The sequence below is a fragment of the Pholis gunnellus genome (assembly GCF_910591455.1).
Source record: "Pholis gunnellus genome assembly, chromosome: 11".
NCBI lineage: Eukaryota > Metazoa > Chordata > Actinopteri > Perciformes > Pholidae > Pholis > Pholis gunnellus.
This window is the reverse complement of record NC_136538.1, coordinates 8,783,804-8,807,306: the sequence shown is the minus strand read 5'-3', so window position 1 is coordinate 8,807,306 and position 23,503 is coordinate 8,783,804. Positions and strand designations below refer to the sequence as shown.

General features: G+C 44.3%; 1 protein-coding gene across 2 annotated transcripts in view; it reads right to left on the bottom strand.

The window, feature by feature from the left end:
* lyst (lysosomal trafficking regulator) overlaps positions 1 to 23,503 on the bottom strand; it is a 52,433-nt gene that overhangs the window by 8,630 nt on the left and 20,300 nt on the right. The window contains exons 6-36 of one of the 2 annotated variants that reach the window (XM_079169393.1): positions 19,837 to 20,785; positions 19,536 to 19,721; positions 17,418 to 17,559; positions 15,204 to 15,415; positions 15,038 to 15,104; positions 14,527 to 14,636; positions 13,435 to 13,801; positions 13,185 to 13,341; positions 12,898 to 13,071; positions 12,650 to 12,810; positions 11,724 to 11,914; positions 10,889 to 11,134; positions 9,617 to 9,790; positions 8,747 to 8,896; positions 8,042 to 8,179; positions 7,756 to 7,954; positions 7,534 to 7,662; positions 6,337 to 6,961; positions 5,432 to 5,612; positions 4,771 to 4,940; positions 4,429 to 4,659; positions 4,085 to 4,251; positions 3,365 to 3,517; positions 2,504 to 2,695; positions 2,176 to 2,387; positions 1,870 to 2,079; positions 1,430 to 1,606; positions 1,188 to 1,264; positions 884 to 1,072; positions 273 to 418; positions 72 to 168 (exon numbers count right to left, since the gene is read on the bottom strand). In XM_079169393.1, the coding sequence (XP_079025519.1) occupies positions 72 to 168; positions 273 to 418; positions 884 to 1,072; positions 1,188 to 1,264; positions 1,430 to 1,606; positions 1,870 to 2,079; positions 2,176 to 2,387; positions 2,504 to 2,695; positions 3,365 to 3,517; positions 4,085 to 4,251; positions 4,429 to 4,659; positions 4,771 to 4,940; positions 5,432 to 5,612; positions 6,337 to 6,961; positions 7,534 to 7,662; positions 7,756 to 7,954; positions 8,042 to 8,179; positions 8,747 to 8,896; positions 9,617 to 9,790; positions 10,889 to 11,134; positions 11,724 to 11,914; positions 12,650 to 12,810; positions 12,898 to 13,071; positions 13,185 to 13,341; positions 13,435 to 13,801; positions 14,527 to 14,636; positions 15,038 to 15,104; positions 15,204 to 15,415; positions 17,418 to 17,559; positions 19,536 to 19,721; positions 19,837 to 20,785 (6,579 nt within the window). The remainder of the gene's footprint in view (positions 1 to 71; positions 169 to 272; positions 419 to 883; positions 1,073 to 1,187; positions 1,265 to 1,429; positions 1,607 to 1,869; positions 2,080 to 2,175; positions 2,388 to 2,503; positions 2,696 to 3,364; positions 3,518 to 4,084; positions 4,252 to 4,428; positions 4,660 to 4,770; positions 4,941 to 5,431; positions 5,613 to 6,336; positions 6,962 to 7,533; positions 7,663 to 7,755; positions 7,955 to 8,041; positions 8,180 to 8,746; positions 8,897 to 9,616; positions 9,791 to 10,888; positions 11,135 to 11,723; positions 11,915 to 12,649; positions 12,811 to 12,897; positions 13,072 to 13,184; positions 13,342 to 13,434; positions 13,802 to 14,526; positions 14,637 to 15,037; positions 15,105 to 15,203; positions 15,416 to 17,417; positions 17,560 to 19,535; positions 19,722 to 19,836; positions 20,786 to 23,503) is intronic. The other variant, XM_079169394.1, reaches the window with a different exon arrangement.

Sequence of the window (23,503 nt, the reverse complement as noted above, 5' to 3'; positions counted from 1 at the left end):
GGGATTTGATGCTCACTGAAGGCTTACAGGCAGGAAGAGAGAGAGAGAGGTTTAAAATAAATAAAATGTACCTGATGGGCTCGCTGGTGGCTTTGTCTTTGACAGTGGAGGAGAAGGAAGAGTGGGTCTTATCCTCAACCAGGAAGGACAATGGGGGCTTCACTGTGTCTTAAAAAAAACATGGAGGTCAAAATAAGAACGCTGAAGGAGACAGACACACTAGCACAACACAGAATTCTGCCATACTGCTATAAGTAAAAGGGTTTATTCACCTTCAAACTTGCGTCTGTCTTTGAGCAGGTATTTGTTAGGAATGGTGAGGTAGCATCTCTGTAACCGCCTTCGCTCCCGGTTTGGCCCTTCGGTGGGGTCCAGCTGCCACGACGTTGGGTAGGATGTCTGGTCGTACCAAACCGCACTGAAACAGACCATTAAAGTCCTCTCAAACGCTTTATCATATCAATACAAAGGTAACCTCACTACAAAGCCGTAGCTACCACTGAGGACACCAAGATTCAAGGATTTGAAAAGGAACACGGATGCCAATGTCGGCCAGTCAGTCAACCACTTTGTTCCAGACTGAAATATCTCAACAACTACTGTAGGGACTGCCATGTGCTCCTCTGAATCAATAATAATAACTTTAGTAATCTGTTACCTTGTCATGTATTGCTACCAGCAAGTCATATAGTAAAAGTTTGAATTCTAATACACTAAACTAAAAGGTGAACATTCTAAACGTCGTAGCTGATAAACATCAGCATGTTAGTATTGCCGCTTATGAATATGTTAGCGTGCAGATATTAGCATTTAGCTCTAAGCTGTGAATTAGTAAATTAGAAATTTGCGTAAGCCCCTGTGAGAGATAAACGTGGATGCCTACCGGTCATGCGTGAGTTGTTGCACCAGCTCCTGCCAGTGCCGGCTAGCGCTGAGGTCAGTCTTATAGAGTCCCCTGATGTGCTGGATGACTTTCTTTCTCTCCATGCCTTGTCGCAGAGACACATTCTGAGTGATGTCAGCCGCAATCTTTGAAATGTCCTTGGACTTTCCATCCAGCCTTTGGATAAGACTGCAGAGAAATAAGAAAGAATGGAGTGAATAGAAGTGTGAAATGATTCTTACCAATATGTTCTTCTACTGAACATCAATCTCACATCAGGGAAAAATAAAAAGCCCCGACTCACTTCCTCTGAGTGTTGGTCATTTTCTTTTCCCACGCCACTTTGCTTGTTTTCTCTTCTGCTTCATACTTTAATTTTTCCTGTATGAATAAAATCAAGTAAGAAAGATGCATTAGCTTAATTTTGTAGCTTTTCCACCTGCACACAAGTAGTCATACCGCTGAACTACCAAACAGGCTAATTGAGTTTGGCTAATAAGGCTTAGAAACTGTTCACAACGAATGTTTGTCTTTGTCGGACTTAACCTCTTTTATGGCCTTGAGCAAGTCTTGTTTGTGTGGAGTGTTGGGTGGGATGCAGCGATGGCCACAAAGCTTGAGCGAGGTCATGAAGACACCCACGGCGTTCTGATCGTCTTTGGTGAGGCTGTCCTTGTGATCGTGCAGCATCTCATACAGGTACAGTGACAACTTTGGTCCATGCTGAAAGACAGAGCGAGAACATAGCACAGATACATTTTAGTTAACCCTCAGAAAAGCCTGCGAGGAGGACAAGTGAAAGACTCCCATGGGGATACAAGGGGGTTGCTGAACAGCATGAAAACATCTATCAGAGTACTTTTAGAGCCAAAGCCCGACAAGCAAAGCTAATATACTGAAGTGCAGCAAAGGCCAAATTGACGTGTAAGGTGACAAATAGACTAGTGATAGATTTGAATTTAATGAAGCAGTTCCTTCACACTCACCTCTAGACCCGGGCTGAGGCTCTCCTTGAGGATATCCAAATGTCTGGGATCAAACACAAACTCCAGCGACTCCTTCCTGTCAGAGAGGGGAAGCGCAGGGCTGAGCGTGTGCACAAGGAGGCGGCCGATTTGGACCCGAAAAGTGTCCCGACACGACCACAGGATCCTTCGCCACTGCTGATGTGGGGCTCCTCCTCGACCCGAGCTGCCCTGTGAGATCACAACCAGTAACACACAATCTCACAATATAGCAATTAAAACTTCACAGCTAAAAAAAAAAAAAAAGGGTTCTCAGTGCCATCATACCAGGCTTATTTTGATCCCGTCCATCATGAGCTTGAGGATGTCTTTCTGAAAGCTCTTCTTGCTGGCAGGCGGCAGGGTGAAGGGAATGGGAGAGTGTGAGAGAGAGGCGGAGCCACTCTCGTCCTGTGGCTGATCAGCTGGATCTGGGGTTAAAAACGGTTGGTCTGGAGAGTCGGGGATATTCAGCAGGTCAAACAGGTCCTCACTTACATCTGCAACGGGAGAACAGACCCGGGATTAGACGGCGACTTCAGTTTACGCCCATGGAGAGCGTGAAGGAGAAAATAGACAAGATTAGAATAGATAAGTTGGAGGAGTTTTTTTTAACCATGGTAAATGAGTCTGTTGACAGCAAGAACCACAAGCCTCTGCAGCCGTTGGACGAACTCAGTCTCGCTGGCACGAATGGGGTTTTCCTGGCTCATCCTCCTCTGCATCATCTGGTTGAGCTCATCACTGGCTACGGAGCGCATCCGCATCAGGAGAGAGTCCGTCTGGGCCAGAGAGAACCGGCGCCGGCCTACAAGCACACATGACGGTCGCTTCTTTGTAAGTATGAGCACACATTCTTTTCTCCTTTGAAGTTCAGAGTAAGGTTTTTGCAAATATCCTGTGAATCATTGAACACAGAAAAGATTCTAATGATTCACTAATCAAAGTGCCATCTGTGCTAAAAATACTTAACACTGATTTGGTTAAGCATTCAACCATGCACACACACACACACACACACACACACAAAGGCACCAGTAGCGCACGAGGGTACTGGGCAAGTTAACACCCGAGGTGAGTGCAGGGCAAAGGGTGAGTTCACAGCAAAAAAACGGGAGACATGCTCCATGACAGGGGAGGATGATCTCCGCTGTGGACTACAGTCCGAGCTACCTGCGTCACAGTGGAGCATGTAGGATGGAGCTCCAGTGGGGGAGGGGAGGGGGGAGTCCTGAGACAGGAAGCTGAAGGGAGGGGAGAGGGGTATCTGGCCATAGGAGCAGTAGTGCTGTCTGGGGATGCGGGGAATAATGGAGTCTTTCATGGCAATGGAACCTTCAGACCAGGACGAGGAGAGGATCAATAAACAGACAGGTGAGGGTGGACACAGGGTGGAAACACATGATGGTCAATTCTATCTCGACACAGAAAGACTGCACACCAGATTTCTGCTGCTGCATCAGTATGGAACACTCACCCGCAATGCTCTTGCGCTTCTGATGGATGGCAATATGTGGAGAGCTCGGCGTATTAACAGAGCTGCTCAGCTTCTGAGGTTCCTGATTGGCTGTCGTCTTTATGAACTCAATCGCTGACTGAAGGACGCGGAACTGCAAAGCCACAGCCATCTCTGCAAAAAAAAAAAAAACAGAAAGAGACAAGGAACATTTTTAATCACAGAAACTTCGCCACAAACGGAGCAGAAAAGGCAGCCTTCCATGACAGTTTGGGGTAGTTGATTATGTTAATGGTCAAATCTCACAACACGCACCTCCTCACGGACTGGTGACATTCATCAAGTTGGCCCAATGAGGGCAGGCAGCACTACAGTCGAGTGTAATTACAAATATATTATAAAGTGTGCCATGCACAGAGCCATAATGCCTTTGTAACGTTTCTGTGATCACAGAATGATTATATCACAAAATAAATAAGTGCTAATGGGGAAGAGATACGTTTCAGAGAGCTAATTTATGGAAAAAAAAAATAGAAAATGATTTAGTTGGAACATGGGAGATATTTGTCAAATCATATTTTATTTCTCAAATGATTTTCCACTCTGCAGTTGTAGATAATGAATTTTGTTTCTGCAGCAGACATTGACAGCTTGATATCACTCAGAACTGCAGAGCGTAGTAGATGACAACACTGATGTCTTTCGCCTGTGTATTGATTTTTTAGAAATCCAGCCCCTCACCCTGTGTGCGACGCATCTTGCTGGTCTGCATGAAACCCAGCAAGGTAATGAGGTCTTCAATGATGCGGAAGTACTGGGACCCTGAAGAGCTGCAGGAGTGGATCGTCACAGCTACCAACAGCTGCTGGATGTCACACACCAGGAGCTTGTAGTCATTCAGGGGAATACTGCAGAGGAAAAGCAAGAAAATATGAAGCGCACGAGGTGAGTCTACCACTCGTATACGCCAGATCAATGAACAGTGAGAGGATTATTGATTCAATTCATGGCTCAAAGGTTCAAGACAAAACCTATGAATCCATGGAGGTGTTTGAATGAATAGTGCTCTGTTCTGGCAGCCGTACCCGTTCTCCATGCCATTGAGGGTGGAGAGGGTGTTAAAGAGGACGTAGAGCAGCCCGTGGTCTAGCAGGATGTCTGCCAGCTTTGGGCAGGCGTTGAGGAGCTGCAGCAGCATACACAGGATGTTGTGCACCAAGGAGTTTTCATACAGGGAGTTCTCAATAAGACCCAACACTGGGATGATGCAGCGCTTTCTGAAAGGTGAGATATTTTCCATTTCCTCCAGGTCCAGACTGGACAGAATTACAGAAGAGAAAAATAGTGTCAAACACACACATTCATACTGTAGACGATCCAAGACAAAACACTGGGCGATATGGCTTGAGCAATTTCTCTGGACTCACTCTTCCTCCAGGCCCACCGGCCGTCCGAACAGCATCTCCAGGAAGCATTCGAGGAGCCCCTGGCTGCCCTGGTGGATGTACAGCTGGTTGGCCAGCAGTGAGAAGCCGTGGTCCTTCAGAAATTTCTCCTTCTGCTCCTTTTGGGCTCTGCTGAAATATGCATCCAGCAGCTAGGAGAGAGGGGCAGAATAATATGACATAAAGGTACAGTCCCAACACTGGCAATAGAGTGGGATACTTTGCCAACACGCTGGCACCGATTTCAGACTTCAGAGTAACATATTTTTTCTTAATCAAATGTTTAGCACAAGCAATTAATGGAAGAGTTTTATGTTTTTTGGCGCTTATTTGCTGTCATGCTGAGTGTTAGAAGATTGATCCGACTCTCATGCCGATATGATAAATACTGCAGTTATCTTAGCTTAGCATAAAGACTGAAACCAAGGGGAAACAGCGAGCCTGGCTCTGTCCAAAGGTAACAAAATCTAACTACCGGTGCCTTTAGAGCTCCTCTAAGATGTAAAAGTGAAATCATTGTGATTGGGAGATACTATGTGATCTACCAGCATCAGAAGTGCAGTGGAATTTTGACTCCTGGAGCTAAATCAGATCCTCCTGCATCACAGTATTCAACAGTCATCAAAGAGGATACTGAACCAACCTTCATGACACCTTGCTGGATGAGAGGCGACGAGTGGTTGACTAGGACAATGAGGGCCTCCGGCTGGATGAGTTTGTCCATCACCTCCTCAAGCATGAGGTCAGGCAACAGCAGCAAGATGCCCCTCAGAAGATCATAGAGTCCGCAGCAGATCAGCACCAGGCAGTCCTCAGTGCTGGACCTGAGAAACACAGCTTAGAGTTCAGCGCGGAATTACTGTGCACCAACAGCTCGCTGAATTTCCGCTAATTTTAGGTTACACAGGATGTGAATGACAGAGTAGTTAAAGCATCAGAATATAAAACAAACACCTGCCATGAATTTTGGATGTAAGACATTTATCTCTCTCGAAGGTTTCCTGTATAACTTGAAATTCATCTACAACAGCCCACATTGTGTCTGATGAAAAGAAAAAGGTGACTTTGGTGAGAAAACAGGATTACAAGAAAAAAAATACTTTTTTTAATTTCCTATCAGCTCAAGTCGCTGGCTGGCAGGTAGAAATACACTGAAGCTGTCACTGCAGTACAAACCATTTTCAAAGTTGGAGGATTATTATCATCATAACCAAATGCTTTGTATTTAGATTATGCAAATCCCTGCACAGCTCCTCTTTATCGAGCAAAGAGCAAAGTCTTTATCGCTTCTAGAGTTATGTACCAGAACAAAACCCACATGGACATGCAATTAAAACAAATGTTGAAAGAGACTGTCAGTGCTCACTATAAGTCATTTATAGATTGGTAACATTTTGGTATGGGCTGACTTAATCAATATTATAATTAGTAACGACACGGAGCATTCAGTTAGAACATCCTGAGAGTATTTTTAATACTGTATGTGTTATAGTTATATATATATATATATATATATATATATATATATATACAGTTATAGCAACATACCCGTCATTAGACTCGGTCTTGCTGTGCATCCTCTCGTAGCCAGGAGAGTATGTGTAGCTCTCCCAGTCTTCAGGCATGGAGCTTCGGTCAGCCGAATTGGGCCAGCGGCCGATTGGCAAGGAGCCATTAGGAGCTGGGAAGGCCAGGCCCAGACTGGCCAGATTGCTGTGGCTCCTCTGGAACGATTGGATGCCTTTCAGGCTGTCAGGGCGGCGCGGCGCCTCGTCGCTGGCCCAGTCAAACCTGTCCTCAGACTCTGCCACCCCAATGCTGCCCTCTGCTAGGCTGCTCACCTCTGCCGCCTCGTCCCGCTCCTCCTCCACGCTGATGGAAGGAGTGCGCAGGGCTCCTCCCTCACCTATGTCCTTAGACTCACAGATTGTCTTGGCTGATTCACAGCTGCTCAGAAGCTGCTCGTCCGCTCCGCCCTTCTTGAGCGTCTCCGTGCTGCCAAGAGCCTGCTGAGTGGCGAGGGAGACCCCGTCACCTTCACCTGCCTCGTTTGAGATGCCGTGTCCGAGTCGAGGTGTCAGCAGAGGAGAGGAGTACGGAGACGGTGCCAGACTAGGAAGGCGTAACGACTGATTATCACCTCCGTGCTCAGGGGAAGGAGCGTGGAGATGGCCTGGAAAAGAGAACAAAATGATTCGGCGCTTAAGAAATGCTTAGACTTTATAACTGAAGGCTGCAAAGGGCCTCATTTACATGCAGAGAAAATCTTAATTTTTAGACTTGTGGCTGTGATGAATAACATGATGTGACAGAGCAGAATCACAGATTAGTTTACAAAACTGTAGAGTTGTTTGTTGTCAGTGTATCGCAATGCATTGTTGCAAGTATCACAGTCAAATGTATTCCATTTATAAAGCCCTTTCCCAAGGCATAAAGTGCTCTATAAGAAATTAAAAAAGCAATGTTATGACCACAATACGTAATGGTGTTTGTATTAGGTACTATAAATAAAACTCTGGTAACTGTAACTAATCAGAGAGAGAAAACAGAGCCGATACAGCTCTAAACATGTTCAGCATTTTGGTTTTTTGGTTGAGGCACATACACTCCCAAAAGCACTGCTAATCTTCCTTTTATAATGTAATTCCACAGCGACACACTGACGGTTTGGATTTAATCATCGTCACAGTGTTTGATGCCTTGGGGTGCTATACGGTTGGGGTAATTTAGTTGAAACAGCTGTACCTTCATGGGGAGCATCGGTGAAGACAGTTGGGGAGAGTGACACCACAGAGCTGCTGGCAGACTTTCCTCCACTGTTGGAGTGTCTCAGGTACATAATGGACTGTACCTTCTCCTGGTACAGCTTCCCATCTGACAAATAAAGAGACATCAAAAGAGCTCAGTGCATTCAATGAATGGCACTTTGATACAGAGGTGCTGCTCTCAACTGCACTGCCTCCTCACCGATGTGCAGGGAGAAGTAGAAGCTGGAGGGAGTGTGGCAGACGTAGGTGTTGGTAGGTGGGTGAACAGCCAGCAGGAAGTTGTAGATCAGTTTTAGCAGGTCCATGTCCGGGGGTGAGCCGAGAACCTCCTGGATGATTTTGACGAACGACAGACAGACTTCCTGCGGGATGGCAGTCAGATGCTCGTCCCGATGCTCCTTAAGACAAACACAATGCTGTCAGTGCAGTAACAGTCTCTGAAGAGGTAACGTGTTATTACAGCACCTGTATGACTGCGGACCTACCTGTAACACCTGGCAGGTGAGCAGGAAGCGGTGCACTACCTCAGCCTTGAGGAACTGGCGGATGTTGAAGACCTGATAAGGGTGGTGCACCCTGATGAGGATCTCTAAGGCAGCAAGTAGTGTTTCCCACACTCCACACTGACAGAAAACGACACAGACAGCGAAAGACTCGTGAACTGGTTCTTCATCATATATAGTCGGGTTGAGAGCACCATTATGCTTTTGGCTTCTTTGGTTTGATCAGTGTTCATTTTTAGCTGCAGCCCATTTGTGTTTCCACCTCAAACTTTGGGGTTTAAACCTATTTATTCCTTTAAAATCCTGGGTGTTTTTTTGAGAACATGGTAAATATCGTTGCTCCTGAGGTGTATGAGTTTATTACCAGCTCATCATTAGATGACGATGCTTTGAGTTTTTTTTCCCCTCATCAGGAATGGATGTTAATAAATTAAAAGACCGTAGGAAACTAGAAATATGCAGATTCAGCAAAGCTGTTCAGCATAATAAAAATTCTTACTATTCTGTACTGCTGTACCTTTAAGTTTCATGAGAAATACAGATCACATCTTGTAAATGTAGCTCATCTAGAGTATCAGTTTACTCTCACTGTAGTTTTACTTCACATTTGTACAGTATATTCTATCATGTTTCCTGCGTCTCCTGCTATTATGGAAATAGAATTGATCCTGCGACGTATGAGTTTACCTCCGCCTTGGCCCAGATCTTCCAGTCGAACAGGACGTCTGAGAGCAGTCTGATATCCTGCACCACAGCGATGGACTCAGTGTCCAAACGGAAGTGGCCATCGTCCCCCAGGATGAGGATGGGTGCACTGCAGCATCCATCCAGTAAAGTCTAGAAGGACAGAATATGGCCACCACGTCAGAAACACGTGTGCAGTGCTGCTATAATGGAGTGCTGGTCACTCTACTCAACATATTGATAATCACTATCTCTCCAGAAACAACAGAGAGTCAATAAATTCTCCATGACATTTTTTGGAATGCTTATCACTCCGTCAAAACCACGGCAGTTGCTCCCTGAGCAGCCCCGTCTGTATTGATCAGAGACATTTTAACCAGCTTAACTGCAGTGGTTATAATTCTTACAGTCCATTGGGTCTCTGGTGGACTGAGCTAAGATAGAAGTTGGCAGTCTTTTTGCAGCACAAAAAAGAAAAGAAACAAAATCCAACAACTGCAACACAGCATGTTCCTTTTATTATAATGATTATGGGTGTTTAATATCACTAATCAGTGCTGTTCTGGGCTGTAAAATACTGTGTGTGGAAGCCTAAAGTGTCAAAGGCAATCAGAGGTGCTGTGTGACTCTGCAGGAGCTCAGTGTTTCATCAAGTCAGACAGAATCCATTTCAGTGCTCAGCCATCACACGGCTCAATTACAGACACAGCCAGAGGGTCAAGTAACAGCAGGGTCACCAACACCGGCTCAGTGTGGCGGGCTGGATCAGATTCATGGTACAAAAAAACAAAAAAACAAGCGCCGGTGATGCATATATTTGACTGCACAGATCAGCAGAGGTTGTGGGTGCAAAGAGTTCAAGGTGTGACTCACTTTGAGCATATGATATCCCACGATGCATTTGGACTTGATGAGGACCTGGTGGATCATAGAGTAACCATGGTAACAGTCCATTTCATGGATGCGGTGTTGGTTAAACTTGGACAAAGACAGCAGCACCCGCAGGGCCAGAGCCTGGGTCTTCTCACAGTCACTCAGCTCCACCGTCTGGACACCGCAGACCCAGAGATGAGAGACGGAGGAACAGAAGGACACAGAAAAGAAAAAATAAAGAATTATAAATGTGAACAATGCAGGCCTGAAGATGGAGTTCCATTATTTCAAAATGTTCCTGCTACAGTTATTGTGTTCTCAAAGAAGCACACACGAGCCTAATATCAAACTTCGTCTGAAAAAGTGACATTAAACTATGACGTAACAAGTGCAACAAAACTAATGTGAATTTCCTCATCCTACACTGAATTAATTAGGTCACATCGTCTGAATCAGATGAGTGATGCAGCTTATTAGTTCAAACATGAGCTATTTCATTGCCTCAACATATGCAGTTATAAAAAATATTAAAGCTTTGTCAATCTTTTGATCTTTCCTTGCAGTGCTGGTCATATGGCATAAAGCACCTTCATAACTTGATTTTTTTTAACTGTAGAACTGCAACTAACGATTATTTTCATAATTAATGAATCTGCCAATTATTTATTTGATTAATTGATCAATTGTTTGGTCTATGAAACATCATAAATCAGTGAGAAATGCCAACCATCATTTCCTTGAGCCCAAGGTGACGTCGCCTTCTTTTTTTCCCGACCAAAATCCCCCAAAACAAAGATTTTAATCTATTATAATGTTGAGACACTTAAAAGCAGAAAATTATCAGATTTGAGAAGCTGGAATCATTAAATGTTTGGAATTTTTGCTTCAAAGTTAACTTAAATGTTTATTCAATATAAAAAAATTGGCTTAACATTTTCTATTGGTCAACTAATCTAGCACTATTAAACTAGCCCTGCACAACTACAGTGTGTTTATGACCCGGACTTGTAATCCTTTCCTTCTTTGTGATGTTTATCGTCTCAAAAAAGTTGCAAAGTTGACAAGGAGAAGTTAACGCAATCAATATGTGACGTTATGACGTACATTTTTCTACATTGCTGTGAGGTGACTTGTTCTTAAAATTCACTGAATGTTTCTGGTTTATTAAATCAAACTGTCAGTTTCCGCTCTCTGGAATACATCCATCTAAACCTACAGAAATATCCCAACAGCTGGGAATCATGAGCTCATTAAATACATGGACCGTCCTACCTGTGCGAAGAGGAAGACAAAATTTCCTGTTCCACCGATCTTGTGCAGGACGCTCTGCAGGCCATGAGTTTCAGTGGGGAGAAAAGCTCTGAGAAAGTTCGGGTCCAGGGAAACACTCTGCACTTCCTTGGAGCTGAAGGGCCGCTGGGTGACCACCGTCTTGGCCTGACCCTTAATTCTGATTACAGGCTCATAGATGGTGTAGACTCTAGGACTGCTGGGAGCATACACTACTGCCAAGCTCTCCTGTAAAGGAACACAATCCACGCAATCATTATTTTCAGGCAAAACTTTTATCCTGTAACTTTTAATTATTAAGTTTTAGGTATGTACAGTAGTAAATCTTGTTGAAATTCAATTAGACCCAAGCAAGGAGGCTAGCTAGGATTTGGACCTTGGTTAGACTTTTTTAGAGCATAACAGCAATTATAAAGATGTTGAGGGAAACTCAGCAGAGTTATTATCAACAAAGCCATTAGCATTAATGGGAGGGAAACTATTTTCAGTCCGAATCAAAAAAAGCTGCAGCTTAACTGTAATAGCTTTTTTCCATTGGGGAAAAATTACCTCTGACCGTGCAGTATCAGTAATGACAGCTAATTGGAACAGCACACAATTCATACACCGTGAAATGGAACAATATATAAAAAGCATAGGAGGGATTTGCTATGCTTACAGAATGTACAGGCTTTACCTGCAGAGTCAATCTGCATTTTATCATGCAGAAACTGGGTGAAACAACAGTGACAATAAAAGACTTCTATTGCATTTTTAAGTGCGTGTTCTGTTGTGATTTGGATGTTAAGTCAATGCTTCACATAAACAAAAGACTTACAACCAAAGCTGTTGTGTCCACGTCCTGATTCTTCATCAGAAGCTCCCGTACATCTTCACACTTCAGGCCTTCCAGAGTGACAAACTTAGAGACTGTCCCACTGGGCTTGCCATACTTGCAGGGCATGATTGAGGTGAGGTCAGGCCCGCTGGTGTACAGGTACAGGGCCTCCTCAGCTCCGATTCTAGATCCTGAAATATGGGGGGAAAAATAGTTACAAGTAATCTCCTAATGAGGAAAACAGGAAATCTGTTGTTACGGAAGCCCGAAAACATAATTGTGGAAAATCCAACATGGAAAATCAACCCCATGAGTAAATGATTCATATCATTCCATCAATAACCAATGCAGTAACAAAATATGATGTGACGCAAAGCGAGACGCCATGGTACACCTTGATGTTTTATTTCTTGTTTTCATGAAACTTTGATGAATCTCACGTCCCTCCTTTTCCAAGAAGAAACTGCCACCTACGACAGCAGAGAGGCTAAGCTTGTGGAAAGACATCAGTTAGGTTCACAGGCTGAGATCGCAGAGAGGCAAACCATTCACAGCCAATTAGAGGCAACAAGAGAAGTATTCAGTTAGCCTCCCGCGAGAATGCTGAGAATCTACAGCACGCAACACATCATACCAGCAACAGCTTTTTACAGCCACTAGACTGGTTACGCTTTAAAATTATAACTGCACCGCAAAACATTACCGTACATTTATGTACAGTACATACTGCTTATGAGAGAGAAGTTGGTAATCAGTGTAATGCACCACCAGGGAGCAGCACTGAGGTGGAACAGATCAAAATGATTACGACAGATTGCACATAAGAATGTCGAAATATGATGAGCGAGCGTCTGGTACACATTAAGTGTGTAAGAGCTTATAGACACACGTGATTCCAGTTAGATAAAGAAGACAGGAGGTCCTACCGTTGAAGAGAAGCACAGTGCCCATGCTCCAGCGTCTGCTCTGCATCGACGGATCCTCAGAGGACGGCGTACAGTGGCCCAACATGCAGAAGGTTTTGTTGCTGTCAGATGATAAACTGGACTTTTTTGGAAGGGTGTAGTCCAAAGACACCTCGCATTTCCTGAAACAGGGAGCATAATAAGTTCATTTACCAGATTTTAAACTAAACTGCAACAGTCTTACTCTCTTGCTATTACACGATCCTCACCTGATGCCGCACACCCAGACAACCACACGGCCATGGATGTTCTTCTTGCCCTCTGGCTGCTGGGTGTAAGTGAGGCCGAGGTGCTGCCATTGCCCCGCTCTCAGTAGTTCCTCACCAGAGTCGGCCTGCGCCAGCAGCCCTGCTTTTATCTCATCGTTTGGGTCTATACAAATCCTGGGGGAACAGCACATTACAGTTCTTCAAGGTCCATAAACTACGAATACTTGAGAAATAGCAGCCCGTTCTTCACACACATCTTGGAGACTTTAGTCTATGCTGGAGCTCACCTGAATGTGAGGGAGCCTGTGGAGAAGTCTGCCCACACTTGAAGCATCAGTGCCTTGGAGCCCATTGACAGGATATGAATGAGACCTTCCTCTAGTAATCTCGCCCCAGCCTGAGAGGAGCCATGGAGGGACTCAGCTGCAGGAACGTTACTCTCCTCTGGAAAACAATGATAAAACAATCTCAAAAGAAGTTCACTTATTTATGGACTTCAGGCATAAACAATGTTTCGGTGAAGGATCTGTGTCTCACCCTTGTCTTTCTCCCCATCCTTCTCCTGCTCTGCCACTCTTAGCCACATAGACGCACTGAAGCCGCTAGCCATGTGGGGCCAGCAATTCTGCCCTACGAGGGGCAAGTGGAGCGGAGCAATGTGCCAGGGAGACGAACGGAGGTGGCTTGGTCTGTACTCGGCATCACCCTCCCTGCGCGCAGGAGACAGTTTGCCCTTCCAGAGCAAACCAACACCTTTCCCTCCGGCAGCCCCGTTTGGTCTGGAGCCAGTGGACGCCCCTCCCGGGGTCGAAGCCCCGAGGATTATTGGAAAGGACAGGAAGTGAAGAGGTTCAATATTCACGTTGGCTTCAACAATTTGTAGGATGCCTTTCAGTAAAATCTCCTGCAGGCAACAAAGTAAACGGGGAGTGAGAAGGACAGTCATTTTAGATTTGATAATGAAAACAATAGATATATTTGTGCTAACTCTTTTTTTTTAAATCCCTAAATAAAGTGAAGCAAATTAAGAAAAAAACAGATACACACATTACTAAGTAGTATATTTGCTATAACAGTGTGATCAATCTAAAATAGCTAAGGCTGTGGTCACCCTGAGAGTCTTGATCAAATGCAGCAAAAATTAGAAAATGCTGTGAAGCAGTACAAAAAAAGTATAAAGAATCATGAGTGGCAACTGTAGTCACTGATTTGTCTCATTTTCATCGACGGAAAACAAAAGGTCACACGTCATTTTGTTCACATGGTTAAAAATAAACCCCCGTCTTCCCTTTTGGGAACCTACTTCTCAAAGACAGGTTATTAATGATGTCTGCTGCCGGGTTCCAATCAAACACCGGCCGCTACGTGGTGATAAACTGTAGCAGCACATCTGTTCTGCACACGTTGGTGTTTATCGTAAATAGAATGAAGTTTGGCCCAAGGGAGCATTATGTGTTGGTGAGTCTTAAAGAACCAGGAAGTGAGAAGAAGAGAGTGTGACAGGAAGGGTGTTGTAAGAATGAGTTCTGAAAAATTGAATGGGCAGACAGTGTGATCATAAGCTATCGGTGTCAACACCCTGAACGTAAGCGAACGGTACATTGCTGAGTGACTGATGGAGTTATTTACGGTAGGTGGGGTCTTCTCCAGGAAGAGGCGAATGAACAGAGCCAGTTCCTCCGCTGTGATTCGCTGGCTCACCATGGCAACCAGCAGCTCCACTAGCACAGTTTGGCAATCTGAATGTAGACCAATGAAGAGCAGATTACGTAAACAGTTTGCATTCACTTGGGCATGCACCAGAAGACCACAGGCAAAAAACGCAAAACAGCATCACTGCCTGCTTTGCTCTCAGCGAAAAGGACACGTGACAATATCTTACAACACCTAATGAGATAAACATAAATTCTCTATATAAAATCAATCCATTGGGTACTGATTTCCCCAAGAATTACTCAAATTATTCAGATCGAGTATGACTTTTGAACCCTGAGGACCCAGTCGAAATGTCAACAGCAGGGAAAAAACGGGAAAAAACCAGCAAACTGAGTGGACACAAATTTCTTCCCTTAGATGTCACACATGAATAATATCCTACACTGTCATATAATCTAAAAATAAGCCAGAAGAAATAACAAACCTGTAAAGGAGGGGTCTGTTTGGCTGAGGATGTTGTGAAAGCCAGACAGGATGGTTTTGACTCCTCCCTGTGAGGAACAGAACAAGGAGTCGGTCATGTTCCTCAGTTGAGGAGAAAAGCAAGACAAACAAGAGTAGTACAAAGAAGAAGGAGCGGTCAGTCTGACCTGGTCGTAAAGCAGGGCAGCATTGCGGTGGTTTGCGCGTACCGCACCCAGCAGGCTGTGAAACACATGGCTCAGAACCTCCAGGTCTGGGGAGCCAGTGGCCAGCAGCTTCAGCTCCATCGTGCAGATCTCCGGGAAGAGCAGCACGCCACCCCTGGACCCGTCCCCCACCGCCACAAACTCATGCAGCACAGCAGACTCCACCTTCACACCTAAGAGAACCAACACACACACACACACACACACCAGGGCAAGATCAGAGACACGACAAGAGACGAGCGCACAGACATGGAGAGACGGTAATCGTCAAGCTGACTGGCCCGCCATGTTGCTTAAACATCTTCCCAATCCACAGGCATACGTTGCTTCAGCTCCATCCTCGCATCTTGAAGGCAGCACATGAAAATGAATTAGCCTTAGTTCTGTGCTCAGCAGCCTCAGAGCAGCATAGGAGTCCCCCTCATGATTTACAGGAGAGCAGCTCTCACACAGCTTCTGGGACCTCCTTATATTAATGAAGCTGGCTCTCTCTCCCCAATGCACAGCTACACAGTCTGCCTCCATCGAACACTCACACATCCAGATACAATGTATACCACTGTATACTTGTGTGTATATATATATATATATATATATATATATATATATATATATATATATATATATATATATATATATATATATATATATATATATATATATGTCACACACAGACTGCCATCCTAGTATTCCGTAATATCATTTTGTGAACAAAATTGCCTGTTTGGTCCGAGGTTGAATTTAATTGCAGCAAACCTTTGTAATTTTCACAGTTGTCTGTGATAGATTAAGACACCTGTCAATCAAGCAAAACCCCCCGGAAATACTTAATACAATTACATTTTTTCAAAAGCATTACTACTAAACCACACACTGGCAACCAAAGTTTTGGAAAAACCAAAAAAGTTTTGAAAAAGGGCATTTAAAATAGATTATATTTAATTTACAGGACGTTCAATGACATAGAGAGATAGGCTGTTTGATATGAGAGGAAGAACAGACTATTACTGCCTGGGTTGGGATTAATTCAAGTATTTGTCACTCGACCAAACCTGAGCTGCTGATTGTTGGAACAGTGGAAAGACTAACGGACGGATACATTTGATGAGTTATCTTTGTTTCTGTTCAGTTTGAATGAAGTGTGCTTTATGATGAGTTAACGAGGCAATTAAGTCCGTCTGTGTTCGGTGTAAGAGAGAAACTTGAATTCAGAAGGTGTACGGTTGTATTATTTATCAGACGCAGCGAACTCGCAGCTCACAATGCATCCTGGTACATGTAGGCAAAATCTAAAGGTTTTTTCTTTGGTGGACTACATTCCCTACATCAGCACTGATTAAACATCCACATAAAAAGGCGGCTAATTCTCCCTTTAGGATCCACTGTTTTCCAGGACCAATACGATTTCCAGGAAGTTAAAGTCTCTATTTGATGGCGTCTTAAAGTCACAAGATCCAGCTCATGAGGCCACAGAGTGTAGCTGCCTGCAGTTGTAAAACGTAAAACAATGATTGTATTCTGAGGGGATGAAGAAGGAAAAAAGGCTGTAATGAGGCCACGTTCTTAACCGGTGAGACCAGAGTGGAGAGACAGAGCTAACACAAGAGGCTGTTGTTTAAGGGAATAAAGTGCTCAGGCCCGTTTCTGCTCTGTCATATGTGCGCAACAGAAACTAGCCACTTGTTATTGCGAAACATCCTCCACGGCAAACCAAATGAGGATGTGTGTTTTACACTGCAAATGTCTTAAGAAACCATGATGCTGTTCAACACAAAATCCTCGGGGAAATGCAAGGAAATGCATTAATGAATAATAATTAAACAAATGTGTTGAGTGATCAATTCAATAGTGGGAGAAGCAAGATTTCCCAGGGACATAAATCAGCAGGTTTAGAGGTTGAGGCCTCTCAATCCATCAAGATTAGTCTGTTGACATTTATCGCAAACAAAAACAAATGTTGCAGAAGACCGAGTACATTGAGAAAAAGAGATTTAAAGCCTTCCTTAAATAATCCCGGGGAAGTAAAAAGAGTGAAAAAAAGGATGTTGTTGTAAAGCAAACAACACAAGTAGCGTTTAACCAGTCTGAGACTATCATTAGGAGCAGTCAGGTGTGTGCGGTAGCTGTGGATTCTTAAAGAGGAGTGTGTGTGTGTGTGTGTGTGTGTGGACCTACCCTCGTCCTGCTTGGCCATGTCCTCAGGGTTGCTCTCACTGTCAGCGTCGTAGCCCTCCTCCTCCCCCGGGGGCTTGACGCCACAGCTCTGCACCTCGTCCACCTCCTCAGACAGATCGCCTGCTGGAACCACCTGGAGCTTCTGGCGGAAACAGAGTGCAAGAGGAAGAAAGAGGAGGGGAGGTGAGAAAAAGTCACGAATTCTAATCCCTCACAATCGAAATGCAACAACATCATCGCCTGGTCAAGCTGTTGGTAAGATAAAAAGAATATTTCGCAAGAGCTTACCCCAATGCGGTTATTAAAAAAAGGTCCTAGACTAAGAATGTTATGCTAAAATATACTACGCATAACAAGCAGCGGTCCTATCACTAATACAGCAAATAAATAGCCAACAAAATGTTTTCAAGTGAGGAGGGGAAAAAAAACAAAAAAAAAGTACACGATTCTGGTCATGAGACGAATATCAGCTGATTTGCAGGGCACTCACACAGCCCAGTGCCTTGACGTGAACAGTCAGTCATCATATGTGCACGTAGGCAAACACACACACACACACACACACACACACACACACACACACACACACACACACACACACACACACACACACACACACACACACACGTAAACAGTCAAACTCTAAACCGTTTACTAGTTCAAAGAAGAGGCTTACTGTAATACACACCTCTATGCCTTTCAGCATAATACGAGGCAGCTTTGATATTCAATTGTGGGTGAAGAGAACAGTCAAAGAAAAGTCCTTCAGTGGACAAACTTTGCGGTGGAAGACTAATCTTGACACTTCATAGCACATACTTGTTATGGTTAAGTGAACATCACGCTCTGCTGGGCTCACTGACAAAGAACTAAGCTCTTAGGAAATAGGTAACACTATTATATAAAAAGCTAAATCCTCCTGTGTTGGAACAGGCTTAGTCAGACCGGCATTTTAAGAATTGTGAAAAACAAATCTAAGGCTGTGAGAGAGGAGGCAACGACTACCAGGCGGGAGGTCATTTTAGTGAGTAATGAATAATGATCTTTCTAGAATGTTGTTTTTGTATTTGTCTCACTTCCCAGGAACAAATGAAAGCGGGATGTCTGGTCCTAACCATATATGGTCTTGAGAACTATTCATTAATGTAGCCTACATTACTAGTGCGGCTACTAAGAAGGCGGAAGTTGCAGTGACTAAAGGACATGTGTGAATATTTCAACAGAGTTAATCTTTGATATGTTCGTGAAGACTATGTCGTAAGAACTTATACTAACAAGTAAACATCTTTGAAACAAAGCACCATCAGGGACCTTGTTTGGGTTTCAAACTGAGACTCTGCTCGCTCATGTTTGCATCCACTGCTTGGTCTAAACGAGGGCGATCGTAACGTACGTCTGCTGTTCTGTTGCACGTCGGGCAGATAACGGATGCTTAGCAACGTAGCCGCATTGACGCTCGACTCGGCTGGAAAATGATTTTCCCTTTCATTGTACGGTTTGCTCCTCAATAAACACCACTGCTCTTTAGATTTTGCCGTGGCGTTCAGCCAGAGAAGCAGTGTGTGGTGACTGAACACAATCTGCTTCATTCGACTGGGGGGGGGGGGGGGAGCAATTAAAACTTTATCAATCAAAGACGCATTGTCCCCTTGACAGCGGCTCATTGGGCACATTGGAAGATAAGTTCATATCATTGGTTAGCACACAACAAGATGCCGTTTGGTTTCTGCTTGTTTTGATCTCTCTTTGCCCTTTCCAGCACTCATCCCTGCTTGACACCATTTGCCCGTTTGTCACCTCGTTGAGAATCTGTTTAATGAAAGGGCATGAAAGTAAAAAAACACGTATTTTTGGTCCTTATTTCATTGCAATTAGTTGCTACTCTTTAAAGTATTTTGGGGCACTATAGAGCTATATTATATAACAGGAGATAGACAACAGGAAACAAGGGGAGACGGACGGGAAATTATAAAAGATCAGTAGAGTAACGCTGGACATGGAGAGCACCTCCTGTAGCTTCAGAGCAATCAGGTCTGACTGCCCACAACCGTAACTCTTTATACACAAGTTGCTTCAAAAACTTGAGAACATAGAAAAAGGTGCAGTAACTTCACTCACAGTTTCTCCCAAGGCAGGACTCACCCTGTCTGGCTTCTCCTCAGGAGGGTCAGGACAGGATGACACCTCTGCCAAGGCCACTCTCAGGAGAGAGTCGAATAGAGGAACAGCAAGGTCAGAGTTCACCACCCCGGAGCGAGAGAGCTGGTCTCTCACCTCGAACAGAGTCTCTTCCACCGACTGGAGCTATAAACCAGAGGAGACAGAACAGTTTAATTGAGGCCAGAATAAAAGTTTGTTGTGTGTGGATGATGTGGTCAGGGATTAAGTTGATTGATCAGTCGGATATTAAACTACATACCCGATAAGAAAGCTCAGGCTCTAGCCTCTGCAGGGCCGAGTTGGCACTGTGCAGACAAATCGCCAGCAGGGCCTCGAGGAGACGAATACTTTGTAGTTGCCACTCTTCCTCCAGCCTCTTTGCTGGATCTTTGGTCTTTCCCTCAGCTGGAGAAGTGCCGAGGGCGTCGGGCGCATCACAAGTCGTCTCCTCCGGTCCCAGTGAGGCCGCTGGGGCTGTGGTCTCAGGGCTGCCTTTGCCCTTACCGTCCCTCTTTTTCTTTGCTTTCCCATCCTTGGTCTTACAGGAGAGTTTCTGAATGACCATGGCCATGAGGCGCAAGCAGACCTCCAGTCCTCCGAGCCTGAAGAACTGCCTCTGAAACAAGGGGCTGGCCAGGTAGATCCACCGGCACACCGACCAAACATCCGCAGCGCAGCGTAACTGCTCTTTGGAGGGCAGAGCCACGCAATCTGGGGACAGGTAAGGCAGTCGCCCGCCAAGAGGTTCACTGGCTGTACTGTCGTAACCTGAAGTGTCCTCAGAGTCGTTGGCCGAGTCCCGGTCAGAATCGGCCTCTTTGCTGACGCAGAGGAAGGCCACGCACAAGAAGAGGTTGACGACATGGAGGTGGGTCTCTGCTCGGCTGCGTCCTGGACCACGACCCTGCCCGCTCCGGCTCTTGTGACGCGGACACGCCTCCTTTAGGCCTTCGTAGAACTTACTAAGGCTCTGTGGGCCCTCTCCAGCCCCCCGGGACCCCAGTTCCTCGGCCAGGCCCAAGACGGCCTCCCTTTCTTCAGCATCGGCACTCTCCAGCTCCTGAAGCACCCCATCAGCCTGCTGGTGTCCGATGCCTATTATCAGAGTCTCAAACACCTTCAAGGCCAAAGAGCGCGTCTGGTCTAGGTAGACGAGCTCAGTCACCTGACTGAGCCCGTTGCAACTGACGAAAAGGTCTCTGATCACCCTGAAACAGAAAATATTGGAAACTCAGCAGAGTAAAACAGAAAATGGACGTGAACACAAACTCAATATAAATACAGGCAGTGTGCCTCTCACTGGTCAAGGAAAGGATTCATATGGTGACAGAAAGGGTGGATGTGAACTCCCCACGTTTAAACTCTCCCAGCAATTAAAATAAATGGCAGCACTCTAGTCTAATCTAACTCTGCAAACTAGTCAATCAGAGGCAAAGCCACCGCCACCACACAGGGCCCGTCACACTCCTTCCTTCACTGATTTCATTTCCTCCCATCGGGTTGCAGATATAATTTCCCCGAAGGCACAACAACTCCTTTAAATATATTACTCAACTTCTATCAACATGACAGATGAACTGTGAAGGACACTACACGCTTACGTTGCTTATGAACACAACCTGCTGTATTAGTAAAGTTCCAGCTTCATACACTGCATTTGCTTTGTTATCTAATGTGGGTTGTTTTTTTTAGTTGTGCGTATATTTTACTGAGCCACAAAGACACATTTCCGACACATTGTGTGGAAGTTATCGGCACGTTTATTTAGCAAAACAAAGCTGACATTTTCCTCTTTTATATTTGTCTTCTACTGGTAAACACGAGCTATTGAGACAGTGATTAAAAAATGAACTATACTCCTACAATGGAGGGTAAACTACCTTAAAGAATAATGCGTCACCTCTGAGTGAAGGTTAAATCAACATTTGGTAAGAGAGAGAACACGGAGGAGATGTGCTGACATTATACACCGACTGAAAAATAAAAACACTTTCATCTCAGCATGAGATTGTTTACAGAGTATGTTAAGGAACTGAAACAGATGTTCAATCAAAGCTCTGAGCTCAGAGCATGTGTAAATTTAATAAATAATAACTTAGCTGATTTTTTCTCCAATTCAAACCCTCTCTCTAGTCTTCCTCCAAATCAATGGAGAGTTGATTAATTCAGCTTTTTCAGAACATTTCCTCTTTTCATTAGTGGTGTGCAAGTTCATCAGAATAACTCTGCATTAGCCTGAATATTTAATGCTCTCATCTGCAAAAGACGTGGTGTTCTGTAATGCAGAGAGCTACGGGAGCAGCGCAAGCAGATGAAGAGGCAGGTTAGACGTCAGAGGATGTGCAGCTTTGAGAAGATTTCTTGTCTTTCAGGTCATCTTGCAACAGCATGCTTTGAAATCAGTCCGTACACTGTAGCTGCTGTACTTCTGTGGCATTCAGGGTGCAGGATGAGATCACCCAAACTTTAAAAAAAATACACTCATCGTCATCTTACCCTTTGCCATTCAAGACACTACTGAAGTGTGTGAGTCACCCAAACACTTTACAATTGAACTCTCATTGTCTGAGCATTTTCCCAAACTACCAAAATACACATGGCAGCCTCAGAGGGCAGAGAAACTGTGTAAATGTTTGAATACACAGCAGGTGTACATCTATATTTACCTCAGCTTCTCCTATCCTTGTACTCACTGACAATAATTTGAACATGACAGTTGGGTTCTTCCTTCAGGCTAGTGTGGAGATTGTGCTTACGGCCGGGTCAATGTCACACATAGAAGGTATACTACTGAGCCCAGAGGTAATTTGGCTAAAAGCGCAGCTTGATTATGATGAATCTTCTGTTTGGAGACATTTTAAAAACAGCTGACTTTTATTCAACAGTTTGGGAGAAGGCTGAGGTGGAGCGGTTATAAAATGTGTAATTGTCCCACCAGATTGAGCCGTATATATTCTAACCTAGTGACTGAACATATGCGAGGATGGGTCGTTCTGAACTGTACAGAAGCAGCAGTTCAGTAAGCATTGCGCTACAAGTCATCCTTTTATTGATCTCGCTGTGTTGTAATTATTCATAAGACCAGTTGTACGTTACATTTGAGCAACCGCTGTTCTATTCACTTTGTGTGCTGCGACCTGAAGTTTCAATAAAGTTGTGCAATTGTGATAAAACAGAGTAAATCTAAATGTGTTAAATAAACTGTATAGCGGACAATTAGAAGCTGCATTAAGTGGAATTCTCAGAGCTGTTTAGAACAACAAAGATTAAAGAGACATTACACTTTATAGCAACAGTAAGTGGTCTTTAAGAGCCGATATGGTTTTATTCCCTGTCATAGGGGTGGATTACTGTTGTTAGTGTTTCAAAGAGTATGGGTGAACAAAAAATGCATTGAAGTTACATGAAGGTAAAAAAAGCCAGCCTCCGGTTCACTCTCGTTTTAGAACGAGCACCGTCTGCTTGCTATTTAATTGTTTTTGGCTCTGTGTCCACCGTTTTGTTAGCCTCCACTTGGATGCTTACGATCTGGCACATGGTTGCTACGTTTTTATAGGAGGTTGACGCCCTTGCTGAACAAAGCAAAATAAGAAAATACAGGCCGAGGGCTGCAGAGTCTGCGCATATACAGACATTTACACACACTTCTAGTAGGTCATACGTGATGAGAGGGATTGCTTTTGTATCAGATACATTGTCTTTTTTTAGGAATATCCTACTAATGATTGGAGATTTATCAGAATATAAAAAGTGTATATACTTTCATGAGCAAAAGGACGTACAATTGTCTCTATAGTGTCTTTTGAAGCGGCTCAGATGACAAACATCACAGCTGTAAAAACTTTCAATGCCAGTCAAAACCTTCAGAGAGTAGAATGACATACTCTGAATTTTATATGGAAACTGTACGCCCACCGCTGACAGAC